The 22,926-nt window shown below is 44.6% G+C and overlaps 1 protein-coding gene across 1 annotated transcript in view; it reads left to right on the top strand.

Moving 5' to 3' along the window:
• Positions 1-22,926, top strand: part of ITPR2 (inositol 1,4,5-trisphosphate receptor type 2) — a 366,766-nt gene that overhangs the window by 48,147 nt on the left and 295,693 nt on the right. Inside the window, exon 2 of the mRNA XM_050967887.1 lies at positions 13,264-13,334. Within this exon, the coding sequence (XP_050823844.1) occupies positions 13,264-13,334 (71 nt within the window). The remainder of the gene's footprint in view (positions 1-13,263; positions 13,335-22,926) is intronic.

The following is a 22,926-nucleotide window of genomic DNA, read 5'->3' as shown; positions in this document are numbered from 1 at the left end:
GAGACTAAGAAGGGTTAGGTGTTTGAAATAATGAATGGTAATACAGTAGCTGGAGCTTTTCTGTTCTCATAGTACAAAAACGGCAGGACATTGAATGAACTTGAAGCAGCAAAAGTAAAACTATAAAAGGAAATAGGTTTTCACGCCGTGTGCAATTAACCTGTGAGATTAATTGCCACGAAACATCATTGAGGTTGAGATCTTAGTCGAATTCAAGATAGGATTTGACGTGAGCCATATCTACACTGCACTTTTCTGCTGGCGCAGCAATGCCAGGCTGGGCTGTGCAAGGGTGTGAGCTCTGACAAATGTAGCTGTGCTGGCATAAGGCCCAAGTGGAGTTTTGCCAGTATAAGCTGTGTTCTCAGTAGAAGCGCTTTGCCAGTATGCTATACCAATATTCCTGTAGCAACGAAGTGCTCCTAGTAGACATGGCCACAGCTGGATAATGAGAACATCCAGAGTTACAATAGGTAGGATTTAAACAAATGTCTGGAAGGGATATTCTTCAGGGCATAAACCAAACACTCACTAATGGGGATTATGAAAGAACTCTCCCTGTCGTCAGGTTATTCCATAACTGCCTACTGCAAGCTTCTTGAATCTTCATCTGAAGCGTCGGGTCCTGGCCACTGTCAAGACAGAATGCTAGGCTAGATAGATGAGGGCTCTGATTCAATATGACAGTTCCTATGTTCCTAAAAATTACCACCACCTCCCTAAAGCCAAGGAATAGGGAACCATTGGAAATGGAAGAGGAAATCTCCTAGACACGTTTGCTTTACGGACAGTGAGGAGTATGTTGTATTTTCTAGGCATATGGATCATTTATTTTCAGTGGTTTCCATCTTTGTGTAGCCTGGTATTGTACACAGTAGCATGGAGTACAGTAATGCAATAGAGGCCAATTGTACTGAATTCACCAGATTCTCAAAAGAGTTTCCAACTGAAATAAATAGGGAAAACTTCTGTTGACTTCAGTGGGAGCAGGATTTGGACCCAGGATAAGAGATCCCCATTATATTGTTGCTTTCAGAATCTGATTCCATAACGGCTGAATGCAGGGGTGTAAGTTAAGGTCCAGTGTCGTAACTGTTGTCTCGTCTTCCAGAAGACTGATGGTATATTTTAGGCTGCACTGAATTACAATACAACTTAATGACTACAATTAAAAAATGTGTGTACAGCATTCACTCATAGGCATTGTACATAAACCAGATATTTATTATGTTCAAAAAGAACATGAACAAATAAAAATCATGCCATAAACATGCAGAAGATTCCTTTGTCTCCTATAAGTAGCCAACATGTGCAGAACTGAAATGGAATCATGTTGTACCTGCTATGTACTGTATTACAATATACTATGCAGTATTGTCTTTTTCCAGTGAGCAAAAGAATAAAGCTATTAAGCCTTTTTTAAGCTTGCCAAAACTTCTTTGATGATATAATGACTAAAATAGTTGCTTTATAACTTAGGTCTTTATTTTAAAGAGTTAGCTCAGTATATTGGATAATGTAGCAGGCTAGTTCTCCCCATGCCAGGTTTTTTAATTCTTTATTTGCACTATAAAACAAAATGGCAAACAAATGCGATTTTAAAAAAAAATCACTTCTTTGGAAATGGTTAAAAAGCTCTGAACCTGAAAGGTGCTTAGCACCTGCAAATTGTATTGGTTCAGTCAGGACTATTATTAACGTCGTGCATTTTAAAATAATAATTTTGCAATCACACCGAAAATGAATCATTTTGTTTGTTTGAAAACCAAATGCAACTGCCTAGTACATTTCAGAGTCTTTTAGGAGTAACAAACCAACAGATGCTTTTTATCATTTTATTTATGAAATGTAGGCTAGGAATATTGATTCTGTACTAGAATAAGTGCTGTAAGTTTTTGGGAAGTATATATTTTGATTCTGAAGGCACTGGTTGTGCCTCCATAATCAGCATATGGAATAAGTAAGTTATTACTGACCTTTTTTTAATAGAGCCGTGAACATCCAGATGTAGAAACATGTCCATATATTATATGGACAAATTGGAATGTAGTCCTGGTTTTGTATGCTGTTGTAAGATGTTTTGCGAGAGAGAGTGGTTAATGGTTAAAGCACTGGACTGAGATTCAGCGGATGTAGGTTCATTTCCCAGCTCTGCTACAGACTTCTGTGGCACCTTGAGCAGGTCATTTAACTTTTCCATGCCTCAATGTCCCATCTGTAAAATGGGAGTGATAACACTTCCTTTTTCCTACTGTGTATTCTCTGGTCTGTTTAGACCAAGAGTGGGCAAACTTTTTGGCCCTAGGGCCACATCGGGTACAGAAATTGTATGGAGGGCTGGGTAGGGAAGGTTGGGGGAGATTATGCCTCCCCAAACAGCAAGGCATGGCCTGGCTCCTGCCCCCTATCCAGCCCCTCAGAATCCTGACCCCCATCCAACCCCCGCTGTTCCCTACCCTTGACTCCCCCCCCCAGGGACTCCTGCATCCTATCCAAACACCCCCACTCTCTGCCCCCTGACCATCCCTCAGTCCCTGGAAAAATCATGGAGCAGGTTCTTAAGAAATTAATTCTGAAGCACTTAGAGGAGAGGAAAGTGATCAGGAACAGTCAGCATGGATTCACCAAGGGCATATCATGCCTGACTGACCTAATTGCCCTCTTTGAGGAGATAACTGGCTCTTTGGATGAGGGGAAAGCAGTGGATGTGTTATTCCTTGACTTTAGCAAAGTTTTGGTACGTCTCCAGCAGTATTCTTGCCAGCAAGTTAAAAAGTATGGATTGGATAAATGGGCTATAAGGTAGAAAGAAAGCTGCCTAGATTGTCAGGCTCAATGGGTAGTTATCAATGGCTCCATGTCTAGTTGGCAGCTGGTATCAAGCAGAGTGCCCCAAGGGTCGGTCCTGGGGCCAGTTTTGTTCAATATCTTCATTAATGATCTGGAGGATGGCATGGACTGCACTCTCAGCCCACACGTCCAGACTAACCCGCGGCATCGGCGGGTTAAAATCGATTGCTCGGGGATCGATATATCGCGTCTAATCTGGACGCGATGTATCGATCCCCGAGTGCGCTTACATTGATTCCGGAACTCCATCAACCCGAACGGAGTTCCGGAATCGACACGGAGAGCCGCGGACATCAATGCCGCGCAGTCCAGACGGGTGAGTACCTCGATTTTAGAAATTCGACTTCAGCTACGTTATTCACGTAGCTGAAGTTGCGTATCTAAAATTGATTTTAATACCCTAGTCTGGACGTGGCCTCAGCAAGTTCCAAGATGACACTAAACTGAGAGGAGTGGTAGATATGCTGGAGGGTAGGGATAGGATGCAGAGGGACTTAGACAAATTAGAAGATTGGTCCAAAAGAAACCTGATGAGGTTCAACAAGGACAAGTGCAGAGTCCTGCACTCAGGATGGAAGAATCCCATGCACTGCTACAAATTAGGGACCGAAAGGCTAGGCAGAAAAGGACCTATGGGTTACAGTGGATGAGAAGCTGGATGTGAGTTGATAGTGTGGCCTTGTTGCCAAGACGGCTAACGGCATTTTAGGCTGTATAAGTATGGGAATTTTGTCCTGCTTTAAGCAGGGGGTTGGACTAAATGACCTCCTGAGGTCTTTTCCAACCCTGATACTCTATGATTCTATGATCTCCCCCACTTCCCCTGGAACATCCGGAACTCCCACCCCTATTCAATCTCCTCTGTTACCCATCCAACCCTCCCTGCTCTCCCCACCCCATGTTACCTGTGGGGTGGGGGAAAGATGGGCTCAGTCCTTTCCTTGTGTGTTTCCCCTGCTCGTTTGGTTTGGCTGCTCTCCCTGGCAGTCGGGCAGAGCTTGCTTCCTGTCTGGGCTTGGCTGCTGGGGATGGGGCTAAGCATGCTGGGAGTGGGCGGGGGGGGCTTGCTTGCTCTGTCCCCGGCAGCAGGGCCCAGGCCCCTTGACCGCACCCCTGCAACCCACCTTGCTCCTTGCCTTTTCCCACCCCCCACCCCCAAGAATTCCCCCTGCTCCCCATCCCCTGACTGCGCCTCCCTGGAGCACCAGGTCTGGCGGTGCTATTGCCGTGCCACCTAGCCAGAGCTGCAGCCACACTGCCCAGGCGCTGGGAGAACTCTAACTACAAGGGAGGGAGGGGAGGACAAGGGGAGGGGCTTGGGGCTAGCCTCTGTCCCACTCATCATGCTGCTGGGGGGTTGGGCTGGCTCCTTGGCAAGCCTGTCCTGACCCTGCTCCCTGACAGGAGCTCGGGGGCCAGGGACAGGGGTCCTGCAGGCTGAATGTGGCCCACGGACCATAGTTTTCCCTCCTCTGCTTTAGACCCTAAGCCTATTGTGACAAAAGGACTTTTTTTTTCTTTCTATGTGTCTGTATAGCACATGTGAGGCCCTGATTGGGGTGGGGCCTCTAAGCAGTCCAAATAATCAATGTCACTGGGGTAGAAATCAGCTATGCAAATTTATTTCTTGCACTCTCAGAATACACGTCCAGGCTCATGGCGAAAGCCCACCCCCCCACCCACAGGCAGCTGTGAGATATAGGAAATGTAGGGTTGGTTCCTGTGGAGTCTCTGGCCATGTCTACATCTAAAGTTTTGCAGCGCTGGTTGTTACAGCTGTATTAGTACAGCTGTATAGGGCCAGCGCTGCAGAGTGGCCACACTTACAGCAACCAGCGCTGCAAGTGGTGTTAGATGTGGCCACACTGCAGCGCTGTTGGGCGGCTTCAAGGGGGGTTCCGGGAACGCGAGAGCAAACCGGGAAAGGAGACCCGCTTCGCCGCGGTTTGCTCTCTCGTTCCCGGAGCCACCCAGCAAACCGCGGCGAAGCTGGTCTCCTTTCCCGGTTTGCTCTCGCGTTCCCGGAGCCACCCAGCAAACCGCAGGGAAGGAGACCTGCTTGCTCTGGGCTCTGGGAACGAGAGAGCAAACCGGGAAAGGAGACCCGCTTCGCCGCGGTTTGCTCTCGCGTTCCCGGAGCCACCCAGCAAACCGCAGGGAAGGAGACCTGCTTGCTCTGGGCTCTGGGAACGAGAGAGCAAACCGGGAAAGGAGACCCGCTTCGCCGCGGTTTGCTCTCTCGTTCCCGGAGCCACCCAGCAAACCGCAGGGAAGGAGACCTGCTTGCTCTGGGCTCTGGGAACGAGAGAGCAAACCGGGAAAGGAGACCCGCTTCGCCGCGGTTTGCTCTCGCGTTCCCGGAGCCACCCAGCAAACCGCAGGGAAGGAGACCTGCTTGCTCGGGGTTCCGGGAACGAGAGAGCAAACCGGGAAAGGAGACCAGCTTGATTACCAGAGGCTTCCTCCTTCCACGGAGGTCAAGAAAAGCGCTGGTAGGTGTCTACATTGGATTACCAGCGCTGGATCACCAGCGCTGGATCCTCTACACCCGAGACAAAACGGGAGTACGGCCAGCGCTGCAAACAGGGAGTTGCAGCGCTGGTGGTGCCCTGCAGATGTGTACACCTTCAAAGTTGCAGCGCTGTAACTCCCTCACCAGCGCTGCAACTTTCTGATGTAGACAAGCCCTCTATTCCTATTCACCCCCTTTACTCCACTCTTAACAAGAGTCCCATCACACTCCTATCTATTTTAAAGGCATTAAGGTCTAAGTCCCCATTGCCTACACCCTGTGCGTGTTGGCCAGTATAAAGTGGGTGTAAACCACAACTATTCTCATTTGCTAATGTCTTAAACGTACTTTGCATAGGTTTGAATGTCTGCACAAGGTGTGGGACAATGGTGAGTCGGGCCCTTTGTTTTTCTCTCATGGAACGCCAGAGAATGGCTCTTTTGTTAAGAACCAGGAGGCATGGACCAGAATTAGAACGGTGAACATGGCTCTTCCTCCCCAGGTATTTTCCCGTTCTTCTTCCAAGCATCTAAAGATTTATTCTGTAATCCCTCCATCTCCTTCCATGGATGCTGTACCATCCATTTAAGACAGACACAAAGTGGGAGAAAAGTATTAATATAACTATAATCACTTTACAGCTGGGGAGAGACTAAATGGCTTGCCCAAGATCACGCAGGAAGTCTGTGGTAGAGCAGAGCTTGAACCTAGGTCTCAGGCTAGCACTTTGATCGCTGGGCCATCCATTCTCTCCTTTCCCAATTTGGGGAGGTTGGGGCACTTGTGTCAATGTCTAGCATAGCTAGTGCCAAGGAATGGGCTTCCTAGACTGGAAGATCTAAAAGATTCTGGTTTGAGAAATCATTATATTAAAAGTAGTTTGAATTATATTTGAATGAAGAGAGAGCAGCCTGCCTGCCTGTCATATGCTGTACAGTACCAAACTAACCAAGAGTATTGCATGTGTAATTGAGAAATCTTGTATGTAGCTTGAGGGCTAGTTAATACTTGGTGCAAATCCATTTACATGAGGGACGACTGTGGTTGCTAATTACTGTAATACAACTTTATGGTATTTATCTTTATGCTCTCACAGAACATACAAAAGAAAGTGACTAATATTAAATAAAGTTTACTTTCTATTATGTTTCAAGGCCTTGATAGTGAGAAGTGCTAAATGCCCTCCACTACTATCAACAAATGGCTCTTGAGGGTGCTTGGCATCTGGTAGGAAGTAGTCAGCACCCTGCAGGATCTAGCCCGTAGCTGCGTGTATTACTTTGCTGTAATGAAGTGGCTCTGTAATGGAGAAGGTAACAGTCTCTCTATAGTTAATGCTGCAGTTGAGGTCTTATTAAATGAGCATCCTTGAAAATCATACCCCAAATCCCCTACTTATGGTGCTAGTTCTGAAAACTGTGGTGAAAATGTTAAGTTAGTTTTGAGACTGAAATATTTAGAAATAGCTTCTTGAAACATTTTTGAAAAAACAGTAGAACCACAGAGTTCCGAACACCTTGGAATGGAGGTTGTTTGTAATTTTGAACGAAACGTTACGGTTCTTTCAAAAGTTTACAATGGAACAGTGACTCAATACAGCCTTGAAACTTTACTAGGCACAGGAAAAATGCTGCTTTTAACCATCTTAATTTAAATGAGACAAGAACAGAAACAGTTTACTTACCTTGTCAAATCTTTTTTTAAACTTCCCCCTGTCAATGAGCAGAGGAAACTAGTGAGGTTTTGTGATAGAGTAGAAGATATTTTGTAGCAGAGGAGGCCTTAAATTCTGCCCCTAAATTCCTGGGGGCTTCCTGCACTGTATCTGGGAATGGGCTCTGCAGGCTGGGTAGACAGACTTGTGTTAGCAGGACTCAAGTTAGCACACTAAAAATAGCAGTGTGGATGTTGCAGTGCTGGTGGAGACTTGGGCTAGTCAGCCAAGCTCGGATCCAGGGGGAAGGGGAAAGCCCGAGCCTCTGCTAGTGCTGAAACATCCACACTGCTATTTTTAGCATGCTAGCTCCAGCCCCGCTAACGTGAGTCTGACATGCCCTTACCTCTGTATTGGATGCTTCTGGGAACTGGGAACCGGACTTCACTCCCTCAGGCATCTGCACTTATTGGTTTGCAGTGCGATTTTCCCCCGCCCCTGTCCCCCCAACACTCCTAACCAGCACAGCTATCTAGCAAAACTTTTAAGTGTCGTTTGGGCTCTACTGTCAAATTGCTTATTGAACATTAGCTGCTGATTTCCATAGTTATTACTCGCAGTTGTTTTTTACTTTTGCTTTTGGGAGCAAAGATAAATCTGAGCAGCCTGCTCTCTTGTTCCATATGCCAGTGAGCTGCTTGTTGTTGTATTGTTCGTATTGCCATATTACTTAGGACCCCTTGTGCTAGAGGTGACCAGGACCCCATTGTGCTAGAGGTGGTACAAACGCAGAACAAAAGACAGTCTGCCCTGATGATCTTATAATCTAAGTATAAAAGAAGAAACAGCAGGTGAAGATGGACAGGAGAGTACAAGGAAGCAATGAGACTATATTGGTCTGTGTGATAGGCTGTGATCTCTGCACGCCAGCAGCCTGGAGGCGGAAAATGCATGCGCATATTGAGAGAGTGCTCCTGCTCCCATTGTGGCCAATGGCACAGCTCCCGTTGACTTGAATGGGAACAGAATCAGGCTCTTGATTTGAATGAACCAGATATTTAGGCTTGTCAGGATCAGGTTTTAATCGATAGGTGTTGGCAAACGTTGTTTTCAGCTGATACACTGATATTGATGGAAAAAAAAATTCATGGATAACAGTTGGTGTGAATGCAGCCTCTCCCCCCACCACTGGCCTGTGCCTGCAAGAATCAGATGTCACCAGCCCTGCAGCACAGAGAGTCTGTCACAGACCCGCTTGCTCACTCCTGTGACAACATGGCTGCCTAGGGCTCCCTGCTGCAGGGCCGAGGACACCTGATCTCTGCAGGCGCAAGGTGTGAGGAAGGCTCACTCACTGACCAGCCAGACGTGGGAGCCATGGAGGTATGGGGTCCATCGTTGTCCCTGCTGGGGGTCTTTGCTCTGTTGGGCTAGGATTGCAGCATCTCTTCGTCTTGTGCCTTGGTGTCTTGGGCCCTTCAGCCTTGCAGGGAGCCCCCTATGTCCACACTGTCAATGCTGCCTGCTCTGACGCTGACCTCTACCCCTTCCCCACCTCAAGTTCCAATAACTATTGTCATGGTACAATTCCCCACTCTGAACCTTAGCATCCAAAAGATGGGGTACCAGCATGAATTCCTCTAAGCTCAATTACCAGCTTAGGACCTGTAGCTCTGCCACCAACCAGGAATTCCAGTGCCTGGTACACTCTGGTCCCCCCAAACCCTTGCCCGGGGACCCCCAAGACCCAGACCCTCTGGATCTCAACACAAGGAAAATAAACCCTTTCCCTCACCGTTGCCTCTCCCAGGCTTCCCCTCCCTGGGTTACCCTGGAAGATCACTGTGATTCAAACTCCTTGAATCACAAAACAGAGAGGACAATTCACCTTCCTCCCTCCTTCTCTTTCCACCTCCCAGACTCTTCCTAAGAGAAAGTAATCCTGGCACAGAGAGAAATCAGCCCCTCTCTCTCCCCATTCCCTCCTTTCTCCCCACCAATTCCCTGGTGAATCCAGACCCAGTCCCCTGGGATCTCACCAGAATAAAAAAACAATCAGGTTCTTAAACAAGAAACTTTTAATTAAAGAGAAAAAAACAGTAAAAATTATCTTTGTAAATTTAAGATGGAATAGGTACAGGGTCTTTCAGCTATAGACACTGGGAACACCTCCCAGCCTAAGTATACAAGTACAAATTAAAATCCTTTCAGCAAAATACCAATTTGAACTCCTTCCAACCAAATACACATTTGCAAATAAAGAAAACAAACATAAGCCTAACTCGCTTTATCTACCAAGTACTCACTAGTCTGAACTTAAGAGCCTGTATCGGAGAGAAACCTGGTTGCACATCTGATCCCTCTGAGCCCCCAGAGTGAACAACCACCAAAACTAACAGCACAGCACAAAACTTCCCTCCCTCAAGATTTGAAAGTATCCTGTCCCCTGATTGGTCCTTGGGTCAGGTGACAGCCAGGCTTACTGAACCTGTTAACCCTTTACAGTCAAAGAGATATAAAGTACTTCTGTGCTATTAACTTTTCTTATCTGTTTATGACAACTATAAAAATAAAAAGTATAAAATCTTTAAAACTCTTAAAAATAAAACCCAATAAAAATAAAAAAACCTTAAAGATAAAAGTAGATATTATTTATCTAAATTAGAAAGAAATAAAAAATGAATTCTGCCAAGCCTACAGATATTGCTTTGTCTGATGCCTTGTCCCAGAAAAGCTCACAGAACTGCTATCAACTACTGATAGGGTAGCAGAGTTCACTTAGATATGATTTTCCTGTGTAATTGTTTTAAATGGGACAGATTATTTACACTAGACTTCCTGAAGGCAAATTGAATTTGTTTATAAAGAATAGAAATAAGGTTAATGGTTTTTCTACTAAATGGGCTTACAGTTATTTTAAAGTCTTGTTTATTTCACTTGTAAAATGTCATGACAACCACTTTGTTTTTTGAGTAAACATATGAACCCATATTAGCATATGAAAATGTATTCTTGTTCTCTGTGACCAAAGATTCAGACCTATATTTCACACCGTTCTATTTAGAGGGGGAAAAATGGAAATTATAAAAAACTAAAGTATTAAGACACAAAAATCAGGAAACCTTACCAGTGTAATCAGCTTGATCCTGCAGTCCTTTAATTCAAATTGCCAAAGCAGTATCAGATCAGGTTCAATAATAGATTATATGCATTTAAGACTGTTGTCTTGGTAACACCAATTTATGTATCACGGTCAATCAGTCTAGGAGATGAGTTCTGCTTCCTATATGCAGAACAGGTGGCATATATAATGTATGTAATAGTTATAGTTAATTTGTGCTTGTTATTATGAGTACTACTTTCAGAGGGAATAGTGTCTAATGGTTAGAGAAGTCAGGATCTCCGTGTTCTAATTCTGGTACTGCCACTAGCTTGTTTGTGTGGCACTGGGCAACTCGCATAAGATCTGGTTACAGGGAAGATAATAATTGGCTGCCTCACAGGGGTGCTATGACTTCCAGTTCACTGATCTTTATGAAGTGCTTTAAGAGCCTCAGTTTATTATTAATTATTTGTATTACTGTAGAGCCTAGGAGCCTCATCCTGGACCAAAGCCCAGTTGTGGTAGGTGCTGTACAAACAGAACAAAAGACAGTCTCTGCTCCAAGGAGCTTACTATCTAAGTATAAGGCAAGAGATAACAGATGGATACAAATGGGGGAGTGCAAGAAAAGAATATACCAGAGAGACTATTGGTCAGCATGATAGGCCGTGGTCTCAGCACACCAGCGGCCTAACATAACATATGTCCCAGTCACTACAGAATTGCACAGAATGATTATAGCTTTTAAAAGACAAAGTTTATTTTGAAAATTTGAAATTTTAATTTTATGTTTTACAAGTCTTCTTTTTTTTTTTTTTTTTAAAGCTTCCTAGCTAATAAAGATAAAAGCCATTTTGCCTCTTCTGTGACGGAATCATTCAGTTTCTCTTCACAGATCTGGGTTCTATCCCACTCTAATCTACAAAGCAATGTGTTTGGGTAGTTAATAGATACCGTTCACATCTGCTTAATTTTGGACAAATCATTACTCCGGAGGGCATTCTGCACCAAAAAATTAAAAATTCTGTGCACAATATTTTAAAATTCTTCAAATTGTATTTGTCAAATGAATGTGGAGGCTCCATCATGGCACTGGGGAGCACAGGCCACTGGCTGCACAGAGGTGCTCCCTCCCAGGACACACATTCAGTGGTAAGGCTGCAGCCAACCCTGACACAGCCCAAAGACCTGGCCTGCCCCTGAAACATTCCATGGCCCTGCCCTTCCGTGCCAAGTGCACCAGGTGTGGGCAGGCAGGCTCAGCCTGGTAGGGTCCAAGTATGGAGGGGCTTAGTGTGTGGGGTTCCAGGTATGGGTTGAGAGGGTTCTTTGTGGGGCAATCTGGATGTGGACAGTTTGGGGGTCTGGGTGTGGTGGGTTCTGGACGTACAGGGGCTTTTGGGGTGTTCTTAGTGCAATGATAATAGGACTCTGCAGGGGATCTTGGTGAAATTGGTTGGGGCTCAGCATGGTGGTCTAGATGTGAGGAGTTCAGTAGGGGGGCAGATGCTGGGGGCGTGGGGCTCAGTGGGATCAGGATCCATGTGCAGCTGGTTGGGGCTCAGTAGGGTGGGGATCTGGGTGCAGGTGGCTTGTCTGTTTGGTCCAGGTGCAGGGGGAGTGGGGCTCATTGGGGGGGGTATGCTCTGGGTATTTGGGGGGTGAGGCTTGGTGTGAGGATTGGGTGGATGGGAGAGCATCTCCCCATACAGGGAACCCTCCCCCTGCAGCTGAGATGTGATGGGTGCAGGAATGGGTAGGGGAGTTCGCAGAGCTTCCTGCAGCTTGGGGAGAAATCTAGGGGTGGGTCTGACATGGCCCTGAATGCCAGGAATGCGAAGTCCCATCCTCCCCAGCCCAGCCGGGACTAGCAGCTGAGCCTAGCACAGGGTAAGTGCCACCAGCCAGGTCTTCTCCAGTCCTGCCCCTTGCCCCACAGTGATTTACCTCTCTGCTGGCTGCCCTGGGCACTCAAAACATACTGCTGGGGAGTGTCATATGACTGCTTTTGTGGCTTCCCTTTGCTTCCCCCTTAGAAAGCCATCTTTCTGCGGGAAGGCAAAGAAATCTGCAGGGGACATGAATTTTGCACATGTGCAGTGGTGCAGAATTCCCCCAGGAGTAAAATAATGTAATATCTTTTGTATGACACCTCCATTCAGATGCTCTCATTGTGATCATAGACTCTACGTGTGCCCTCCCGTTGCCTCTAGTGGTTGGACTATCATACCTGCTCAAGTGTATGTTGTCATTTGGCTTTCAAATAGGTGCGGCCTGCAGATCATACAGAATGTGTGAAATGTTACTTTTGTATTTGTAAAGGGCTGTCCACAACCTGTCCAACATTTCACTATCCTGTGAGTTTATTGGAAGAAAGTTTCATCATTGCTTCCCCTGGGAGCATTTGGAAGAAGTATTGGGCAGCAACAACTCACCAAAGAACATATGTCTCAGTCATGTAAACAGTCTCCTGGATGAACTCCTGTATCAGCAAGGAGCCCCATTGCAGTTGCTGAGTTTAAAGGGGTCCTGTGTGGGTGTAGAGATTGGCTTGCATGGAGCTGCTTGCAGAATTGAGGCCAAAGTTAGCAAGTTGTACTTTAAATGTAGCACTTTAAATCCTTTTCTTCATGCTGCAAACATAGATGCCTCAGTCTTCGTCTTCAAGGCTTAATCCAGAGCCCATTGAAGTCAGTGAGAATCTTTCTATTAACTTCAGCGGGCTTTGGATCAGGCCTCGGGAGCTTGGCTATGAGAATCTGAGAGCTGCCCAGAGGCAGACTGTTTGTTTATTATTCAAGGTTAATGTACCACTGAAAATGAAAGCTAAGAATTTTGCACATAATATCAGCATTCACATTGCAATGAAAGGGACTTTAACTAGATTTAAATGAAGCGGGATCTGAAATAGCTGCTTTGAATTAGTGCTATAAAAGAAATCCTCTTATGCAAGAGGAGAGCACAGATATTTGTGCTTTCATTGTGCTGACATAATACAGGTTGTACTTTTTTTTTTTTTTCCACGTTATTGGCTCAAAATGGAAATGTGAGAACCCTGTAACCTTAAATGTCATGGATACGTCTGTGCAAACATACATATGACAACAGTGAAAATAATAATATTAAATATGTTTGTTTTTCTAGGTTAGTGGATGACAGATGTGTGGTTCAGCCAGAGGCAGGCGATCTTGCCAACCCTCCTAAGAAGTTCAGAGGTAAGTGAATGAGAGTACTTTTTATTTCACATACAGGGGCTACAGCTGGATCTGTAGTTTACAAAACTACTCCACATTCTACTCTCTTGGGCAAAGGTTTGCATTACAACACAATGGAAGTCCCCAAATTTGCCAGTAGGACTGGGCCACTGACTCTTGAAGTTGCAATATAAATGAAAAATTAATGTACGATATGAGAAGGTAAAGAATATTAAGAACAGTTGGGAAAATATGGGGAAAGGGGTTAAGTTTCATTTTAACTGAGGCCCATGTACACTACTCTGGCAGTCTAACATTTACAGTCACTTTAAGACCCCTTTAGGCTTCTGAAGTGCCATTAAGACTCCTATTGTAAATAGGAAGCAAGCACAAGAAAGTATCAGAAATGGCTGATTTTGCGCGCTCTCTTTGTTGTGTATAAAAAAAAAAACAATTTTTTAAAAAAACATTCCCCCTTTGTTTTTTGTCCAGCTCTACCTATAACCTTTCTTACTTTTCTCCACTTCTCTGAACATACACATATGGATTAAACTAATATTTTTGGGAGGTTTTTTTTTTTCTTATGGTCAGTTTTCATGCTAATATAATGGGTGTGTTTTTGTTTTTGTTGTTTTTTTGGGGGGGGGGTGAGATGCATTGGCCAAATACAACTTTTTTTTTTTTTTTTTTTTTTTTTTTTAGGAGCAGAATACTTTAAATGCAGCTCTACATTCTCTGTGCATGTGGTGGGAGGGAAAGAAAACCTTTTAATGCCTTGTCCACACTTGAAATTACCCTTGATTTCAGCGATTGATATAACTGCGCCAAAGTAAACCCAAAGTTTCCTGATACAGAATCCTCTGAAGTCAGCAGTAGGTGCTGTTAAAAGAGGGGAGTGCTACCTGGAGTTTATACACCCTTATGCCCCTGCACTGTCCACCCAAAGCCTGTCTCTCTGTCTTAGCTAGTGTGAAAAATCAGATCACCCTATCTGGATGGCTAATAGGTTGCCTATATAAAATAAAGCCCCTAATATCGGGAATGTCCCAGTAATTGGGATGGTTCCAATAATATCAGGACATCTAATCACCCTGCTCTGTTCTGCTCTCCTCCTAATCCTTCAACCCAGGCTCCTGCCACTTTCCCCTGCCCCTCCTCCTCTCCAATCTCTCCTGCCAGCTTCTATCCCCATCCCCTTTTTCGTGGCTGCCTGGGCCCAGCAGGGGGAAGCATTGAAAGCACAGGAGAGAATCTCCTGTTCTCAGTTCTAGTACCTGGTACTGCAGCAAGAGTTAGAGTCAGCCTGTGCATCCCTAGAATGGAGCATGCTCAGTCACTCTGCAGCGATGGTGCATGTGGAGCCTGGTCATCACAAGGAGCTGAGAGAGGCTTGAGTATGCTCAGTGAAGACAAAACTTAGCCACCAAGCTCTTAAATATCTGCTGAGCATGTGCAACAATGTGTTTTTTCTCTAGTCTCGTTCTCAGAAATGGCTGAACCATTTTAGCTGAAACTTAAAATAATTAAATCAACCTTAGGCAGGCACGTGGCATGAAAACTTAAGCCTGAATGCTTAAAGTTTGGCAAAGTTATAAGCAACTGACAATAGGGTCTAATAACATGATGTGTCGGGCAACTTTAACTATAGGTATTGCTATCTGCACCGGTTATACTGTTATTATTGGTGGCTGAAATAAGGATGGATTCTTGGGAGCCAAGGAACCATGAAAGAGTTTCTAATATTGCTTACTCTCCAAGAGCTGGCTCTGAAAAAGGTATCATGGGGGACCATGATTGTTGTTTTTCAGTGATGCCTTCTCAGTTTTGCTCAGTTTGCTATCTGCCATACAGTACCTCTCCTATAGCATTCACACGGTTCAAAATTGAGTACAGCTGCAGGCCTGAGTTGAAACATGCCCCAAAATAGTATACAGTTTCATTGTTGTATGTGTGTTTTACTTTCTCTTTTAGGGCGAGTGGTGGCTGCTTTATGTTTCTGTTTCAGATCACCTGGGATTGAGTATTGTTCAGTTAAACAAAGCTGTGGTTGCCTTTCCTTTTGGGGCTATTTAAAGGTACCATGTGCCAAATTCTGCTCTCAGTCACAGTAGTGTAAATCTGGAGTAACTGCACTGATGTCAGTGGAGTTACTCTACGCTTACACCAGCATGAATGAGAGCAGAATTTGGTCCCATGGGTGTTTCCTGTAGTCTGTTGTCTATTCAAAAGAGCTTTTAGTGTCTTGTGGTTGAATTATACCCGATTATGTAAGGTGCTGTGGGCTCTCATTTCCTATTGAAGTGAAAGGGTATTGAGGGCTCTCAACACCTTCATGGAGGTACTCAGCACCTTAAAGGATTAGCCTCCTAGTGGTTATGAAAGGTGCTGGACTGCCAGCCAAAAGTCCTCTGTTTGTCCACAGAACAGGTACAATGTGGGCAGCAGACATGCAAGCTTCCTTAAACTGCAACCTCAAACATACTTTAATTAATGTAACATGTAGTTATCTCCATTGGGAAATACTTTTAGCCTCCAATAGACTACATATGCAATATATGCAACAGACCACAATTAAAAACACTTACAGCACAAATTTGGCCGCACTGAGGAGCACAAGGCCCTTCATTGGTATCATAGAAGTGTAGAAATATAGGGCTGGAAGGGGACTCGAAATCGTCAAGGCCAGCCCCTGCGCTGAAGCGGGACCAAATAAACCTGGGTCATCCCTGACGGGTGTTTGTCCAACCAGTTCTTAAAAACCTTCAGTGATGAGGATTCCACAGCTTCCCTTGGAAGCCTATTCCAGAGCTTAACTAGCCTTGTAATTAGAGAGTTCTTCCTAATATCTAGCCTAAATCTCGCTTGCTGCAGTTTAAGCCTTCTTGTCTTTCCTTCTGTGGACCTGGAGAACAATTGATCACTGTCCTCTTTTTATAAACAGCCCTTAATGTATTTGAAGGTCCTCCCTCAATCTTCATGTCTCAAGACTGAGCATGTCCAGTTTTTTACCCTTTCCTCGTAGTTCAGGTTTTCTAAACCTTGTCATTTTTGTTGCTCTCCTCTGGATGCTCTCCAGTTTATTCACCTTTCATAAAGTGTGCTGCCCAAAATTGGACACAGTACTCCAGCTGAGATCTCAACTGTCCCATTCTACTTGGCACTGGTACCTCTCATGTCTCACTTGTGACACTCCTATTAACACTGCCCAAAACATATTAGCCTTTTTTTGCAACTACATCACATTGTTGAGTCTCATTCAATTTGTGATCCACTACCACCTCCAAATTCTTTTCAGCAGTACTACCACCGAGCCAGCTTTCCCCCCTTTTGTATTTGTGCATTTGATAGTTCCTTCCCATGTGTAATACTTTGCACTTGTCTTTATTGCATTTCATCTTGCTGATTTCAGACCAATTCTCTAATTTGTAAAGGTTGTTTTGAACCCTAATCCTGTCCTCCAAAGTGCTTGCATGCATAAATACTTCAATTGACTTGATTTTTCTGTTGGTTTGTACCCCTCCTCCCATGAGGCATTTAAAATAAGTGCAACATTTATGAGTAAATCAAAGTTTTCTTTTCTGACTTTTTTTTCCACCCTTATTTTGATACATTTGGTTTTTCATTTCTTTCTCGCAATGTTTTCCTTCAGTTCGCTCTCTTCCTTCCATTAGAGTCCCTTCTGTTTACCCTGATTTTCTTTTTCCATCCAGCCCTGCCCCTATCCTTTTCCCCTCCATCCTACTAATTCCTTTATCTCTCCCTCCACCATTCTCCCCTTGGCCGTTTCCACTTTGTCCCTCAATCTCCCTTTTTGCCTTCAATCTCCCTATTGTTTCCTCCATTACCCTCCTCCTCAGTTCTGCCCCTTCCCTCATGACCCTTCATTGCTATCATTTTCTCCTCAAAAGTCTCTCGCTGCCTCCTCCCTTCCTCAATGTAACTGTTGTCCCTCTCCTCAGCTGCCACCTTTCCCCCCCCCTTTCCTTCTTCAGAACCCAAAGATTTGTAAGTAATAGGATTTTAAATATCCCTTCTCTTCCCAGTTGCTCTGCTCTCAGCCTCATGTAATGTCATATGACAATTTCACTAGTTCTCCAGTCACTATAGAGTCTTTCAGGGCTGAATTTCTCAGGTTGTTTTTTCCCTGCCCATTTTTTACATATGTTTAAAACATAACACTTTTCAGACCTCTTTATAAACGTACAGAAGCATAAAAAGGCACAAACTATTTCTTTTCTTTTGGCTCCCTCATTGCAATGGCTGGGTGAGCAGGGATCCTGTTACACTTGCTCGCTCAGGTTATATTGCTTGCTGTATTGAGTTTCTGGGCTGTTGAATTTTGTGCCCCCTCTTGGGGTCACGTGGACTATCAAGTGATATTGATTGCATCCTCTGAGGAGTCTATCCTGCATTTGCTAGGGAATGGACTCAGTAATATAAGTGGAAGTCTTCCAACTCTTGATGTCTGTGACTAATAAATGACTTTTTTTGTTTAAATAAAGTAAATCAATGCTAGTATTTAAATATAAAAATACTGTGGCTACCTATCCATCCTAAAACTTCTTTACCCCATCTCACTTTCTCAGGCACCTACAGATGACCAATCTCTCCATCTTCTTGCATCTGTTTTCTAAAAGTATCTTTTGACAATCCAAAGTTTAAACCACTGTTTCAGGAGAATTGTAGAAGAGGTGGTTAGATTTATAGTAATCCTAGATTTAAAGGTGACCCGCAAAGGAAAAGAAAAATTGACTTGTGCCCTTTTTGGAGTTTATATGATTTCAGAAGTGTGTATGTGTGCGTGCGGGTGTGTTTCTTCAGAAAAGTTCCCCCGCTTGTTTTTTCACTTTAGACATTCCGATTATGTCTAGGCTGGAGGATTTAATAATGGCTTGAGAACTAGTAAAATGATGACATCACGAGTGAAACAAGTGAAAGTTGAGCAGTTGAAGTGGCATGGGCTTTTTAATTATACTGTTTAAAGCTCTGTTTGTTATTTGCTGTTTTTTGTTTAACTTCAGTGACTCAATAGCCTTTTAAATAAAGGAAGCTCTTATTCGAGTCATCTCTCCCACTTCTTCAGATAACATGGTGAGAGTTCACAATAAACAACCCTGAAAGTGCCCGGAGGTCCTTCAACAAAACGGGAGAGTCAGTGTTGTCAAGTGGGTAGGGCAGTGAACTGGCAGTCATCAGGAGAGCTAGGTTCTATTCCTGGTTCTGCCACAGGCTGCTGTGTAACCTTGGGCAAATTAATACATTTTTTCTGTGTCTCTGCTTCCCCTCCTGCTCTGTCTGTCTTGACTGTTTAGATTGTAAGCTCTGTGGGGCAAGGACTGTCTTTTATCATGTGTTTTTGCAGTTTTTAGCATAGTGGGTCCCAGTCTTAGTTGGGATTTCTAGGCACTGCCATAACACTAATACTATATATTGTTTATTACTCAGGGAACACCTGACTTGACACTTTTTTCTTGTTTTGTATAATGTAAGAAATAAGCAGTGTAAACATCCGCTGTTGGGGGTTCGCCCCTCTCTGGGGCGACTGGGAGCCAGGCCACCTCACTAAACGAGTCCAGTGCACTGGTGAATTAGCCTGGTGGTCAGGAAACGGCCAGGAACTCAGGCCCTCAGGCAGGGGCTGAGCCAATAGTCTTGTCTTGGAGGCCCAGGCTCTAGGTCAGGGCGGGGCAACAAACAATAGTTCAGGGCCCAGACCCTCAGGCAGGGGCTGAGCAAACAGTTCAGTAAGTTAAGAAGCCCAGTCTCCTGGGCCTGAGCGTCAGGGCAAGGGGGAGACTGCCACCCGTGAGTAGGGTGGCGGGGGGATGCAGGCCCGCCCACTCCTCTGCGTCCCAGCCCGGGGTCCTAACAGCGGCAGGCAACCTGCTGCAGTGTCAGTGGGGATCCTGGCCGCAACACACTGACATCGGCTCTGGGTATGCTGCAGCCACACTAGGGTCGGGTGCCCCCGGGCTGCTTCCGACCTCCCCCTCTACCGGTACCTGTGTCTCAGCAGCGTTTTCCACAGCATCCCACACCATGGGCTCCTCGGCATATAGATCGAGGGGTAAACTGGGCAGCTCCTCAGGGTCCCTTTGTACCGGTTGGCTTAGGGGCTTTTCCAGCATCTGGTCGGCATCCAGTCTCTGCAGGTATGGCCAATCCTCGGGTCGGTCGCAGGCGGCAGGAGTCTCCCCAGTGGGAGCTAGGGCATCAGCATCTGGCCTCTCCGGCGGCCAGGCCGCTTCTGACCCCTGGAGCTGGGCTTTTATACTTCCTGCCCTGCGCCGTGACCTCTGAGGGGCGGGCGCAGGCTCCAGTGGCTGTGCCCACTTTGGTGTCCGTAAGGGCTCGTCCCTCTCTGGGGTGGCTGGGAGCCAGGCCGCCTCATTACAGCAGGGAGAAACGTAACCAACCAACAACACTCAGGTTTGTTTGTTTTTTTTTTTGACACATTATCAAAAAGCAAAGCAAGCGCACAAGCCAAGTTTAAATGAATGAAAAAAAAATCCTTTTATTGGTCACCTTTAAGGCACGGCCTTGAGATGAAGGAGAATTGCATTTACTTCACAGCTTCACCGCAATCTTTCCTGTGTGACCTTAAGCAACTCACCTAGTGCCTCCTTTCCTATACCAGGGAGAAGATAGAATTTCCCCTATCACAGAGGGAAGAGAACAGAGGGGTATTGGGCAGATAAATTCATTAATATTCAAGAAATGCGCAGATGCTGTGGAAACGGGGGGCTGTGTAAGTCTAGATGGGCTCCCCATGCTCTCTTTCCCATTTAGTTTATCTGCACAGTGCATGGCAAGTTTTTGTCAAGTATTTCCTTCTGTAAGGATTGACTTTTTCCCCCCCATATTGATAGATGAGTAATTAACACAGAGCATGTTTGTTCTGATTAAAACACTCTTTTAACATCAAGTGTAGACTGTCTGTCTAGGAGTGGGAGGTATTTAGGAGTATAACTGTGAAACAGCTGGTTGACAAATGTCTGTATTTAATAAGGAAATGATGTGATACTGCAGCATTTTTGCATTTGCTGCTACAGACAGCTCAGAACATTGCAATGCTATTTTCCTCTTTTCACCTATTGGGTTGTGTCAAATATTGAGGAAGTATTTCAATTGCACTACTGTTGAAAGGTCACAATGTTTGCAAGATGTGTTCATGTAATTTTTGGGGAGATCTGCAGAGTATGTCTTTGCATTATAAAACAATGCTTACTGGACTTCAGAGTTCAAAATACCAGTGCTGCCAAATGCCACTGGTGTCCCACCTTTTAGAGGAGTCTTAGGTTGGGAGCAAAGTTTCCCCAGGAATCCTTGAGTTCCATGAGTTTAAAGAGCCAGGCTTTCTGATCACTTTCTGCTGCTACAGAGCTTTCCCCAGGTGAGTGGAATCTGCTGGGATTTTTGATTCCTGGCCTTTTTTTAACCTCTCTGAAGTTTTCTCTTGGGAGGATAAATGCTGCCATAATGGTCACTAAAAATTGATTTTCACATTAGTGTCATGTTTCTGTGCTATATAATAGGAAGGACTGTACATTGTAGTGGAGACGTTGCATGGAGTTGTGTATTTACACAACTGAGAGGATATGGATGAGGAGTAACTGTGGCTTGGAAGCAAAGCATACAAGCTTGTATTTGTTCAGAAAATATCAGGCACGAGGGATATAAGTGTTTGTAGAAAGAGTTCTGAGAATGAGAGTTTATAATTTATAGAATATAGGTTGTTATGGAAAACAATAGCTGACTTTGATCTAGAGGGCAAGCCCCGGATACTCAAACTTACTTTTTCAACCTGCAGTATGATTTATTGGTATGTAATGTTTTATATTTATTTTTTCTTCTTCTTCTTCTTCTTCTTCTCAGAGTTCAAAGTATTGTAGAAGCTGTACAAACTGCTGTCATGTACCTTAGTTTATATATTGTGGTTTTCATTTTAAATATTCCCACTCCAAACTAAAGCAAACATTGCTGCAAGGTGGCACGGTTTGCTTTGCTAATGCCTGGTAACTCTTTCTTTTAAGGAGCAGCTGCACAGAATTGAGATTAGATAGCAAAACTGTGAGGATTTTGAGTAAGTGCCAAGGAAAGCACCACCACTGTTGGTTTGAATATAAATCGAGTTTTCGAGCCCGTGAATGCCCGAGCAGGGCCTATTGCTAGGAGAAGAAGGGAGAGGAGACATTTCAATGAAAGACTGAATTTAATATAGTGTGATGGCTGCCATCTTGGTCAACATGTCAGGGCTTGAACCAGGGATCTCCAGAGCTGAAAGCATGTGCTGCTACAAGTCAAACTAAAGAGCCAAGGCTCCTTAGTGAGCAATATAACAGGCTCTTATCCACTAGGGATCACCATAGAGGGGTGTGCGTAATATACACTTACCAGTGGGCTACAGTAGTATCAGAAAATTAGAGTCAACTGAGATGGGCTATATTGAGTGAGGTGGTGACAATCAGGGCCCCAAAACATCAGACATACCTGCATTTTAAAAAATATAAATAAATGAGAACATACTTTGCTTCCCTAGGAAACACAGGGACTGCCTGAGCTGTACTTGCCTCCTTCCTCCTTGTGTTCATGCTGTCCTTGGATTTCTTGCTATATTTCAGTTTTGCTGACTATTCACTTGTAGAGTGTGAGAGGATGTGTAGGGTGAGCCAGATTCTGTTCTTGTTTCCACTGTTGGAGAACTCCAGTGAGTTCACAGCAATGAAACTGAGTGGGATTTGCATCTGTATCTAGCCTAGAGATAAATTATGAATTTGACACTTGGATATCGCCTATAAGTCTCCAGTGATGAAACAGGATGTACTTCCTACTACAAATAATGCGTATGGGACTTTCCGTATGTGTGTTTTACAGATTAATAGGCTATGCTCGGGAACTAGATACTGGGTAACTGCAGACGTGAACCTCTTTATGGTGCAGTGTTATCCACAGCTGATCTAAATCAGTGGTTAAAAGCAGCACATTGCCTATATTTAGGTCCCGAACATCTCAGATGCTGACTCACTCCCCACCCCACCCGATGGTAACAAATGAACAGGCAATTACCCACATTTTAAAAATACACTAATATAGAAAATATACAAAAATATATAAGCTATATTTTTCAGTAAATTTAAATTGAGACATTTAGGCACTGATCCAGCGTAATATGAAAGTATGTGCTTAGCTTGGGCATATGTTTGTTAATATTGAAGTACCTGGAGCTACAGTCCTAATTGGGATTGTGGCTAGTTGTGGGAAGAAAGCATTTTTGGGGGTAAGGAGAGCTTGGGTAGAGTCTTCGAGGCAGTTTATTTTGAAATGATTTTTGATAAATATGCGTTATGATTGTGTGAGCACCTAGATATAAGTGCAGTAATGAATAAAGAAGCAAACATGCCCATGGACCAGGATTCTCCAGTCTGCTAGGAAACAACTTGTACACCTCTACCCCGATATAACGTGACCCAATATAACACAAATTCGGATGTAAAGCAGTGCTCCGAGGAGGGGCGGGGCTGCACACTCTGGCGGATCAAAGCAAGTTCGATAGAACATGGTTTCACCTATAACGCGGTAAGATTTTTTGGCTTCCGAGGACAGCATTATATCG

Source organism: Gopherus flavomarginatus, chromosome 1 (genome assembly GCF_025201925.1).
Source record: "Gopherus flavomarginatus isolate rGopFla2 chromosome 1, rGopFla2.mat.asm, whole genome shotgun sequence".
NCBI classification, from domain to species: domain Eukaryota; kingdom Metazoa; phylum Chordata; order Testudines; family Testudinidae; genus Gopherus; species Gopherus flavomarginatus.
This window is presented reverse-complemented; position numbering and strand designations above follow the sequence as displayed.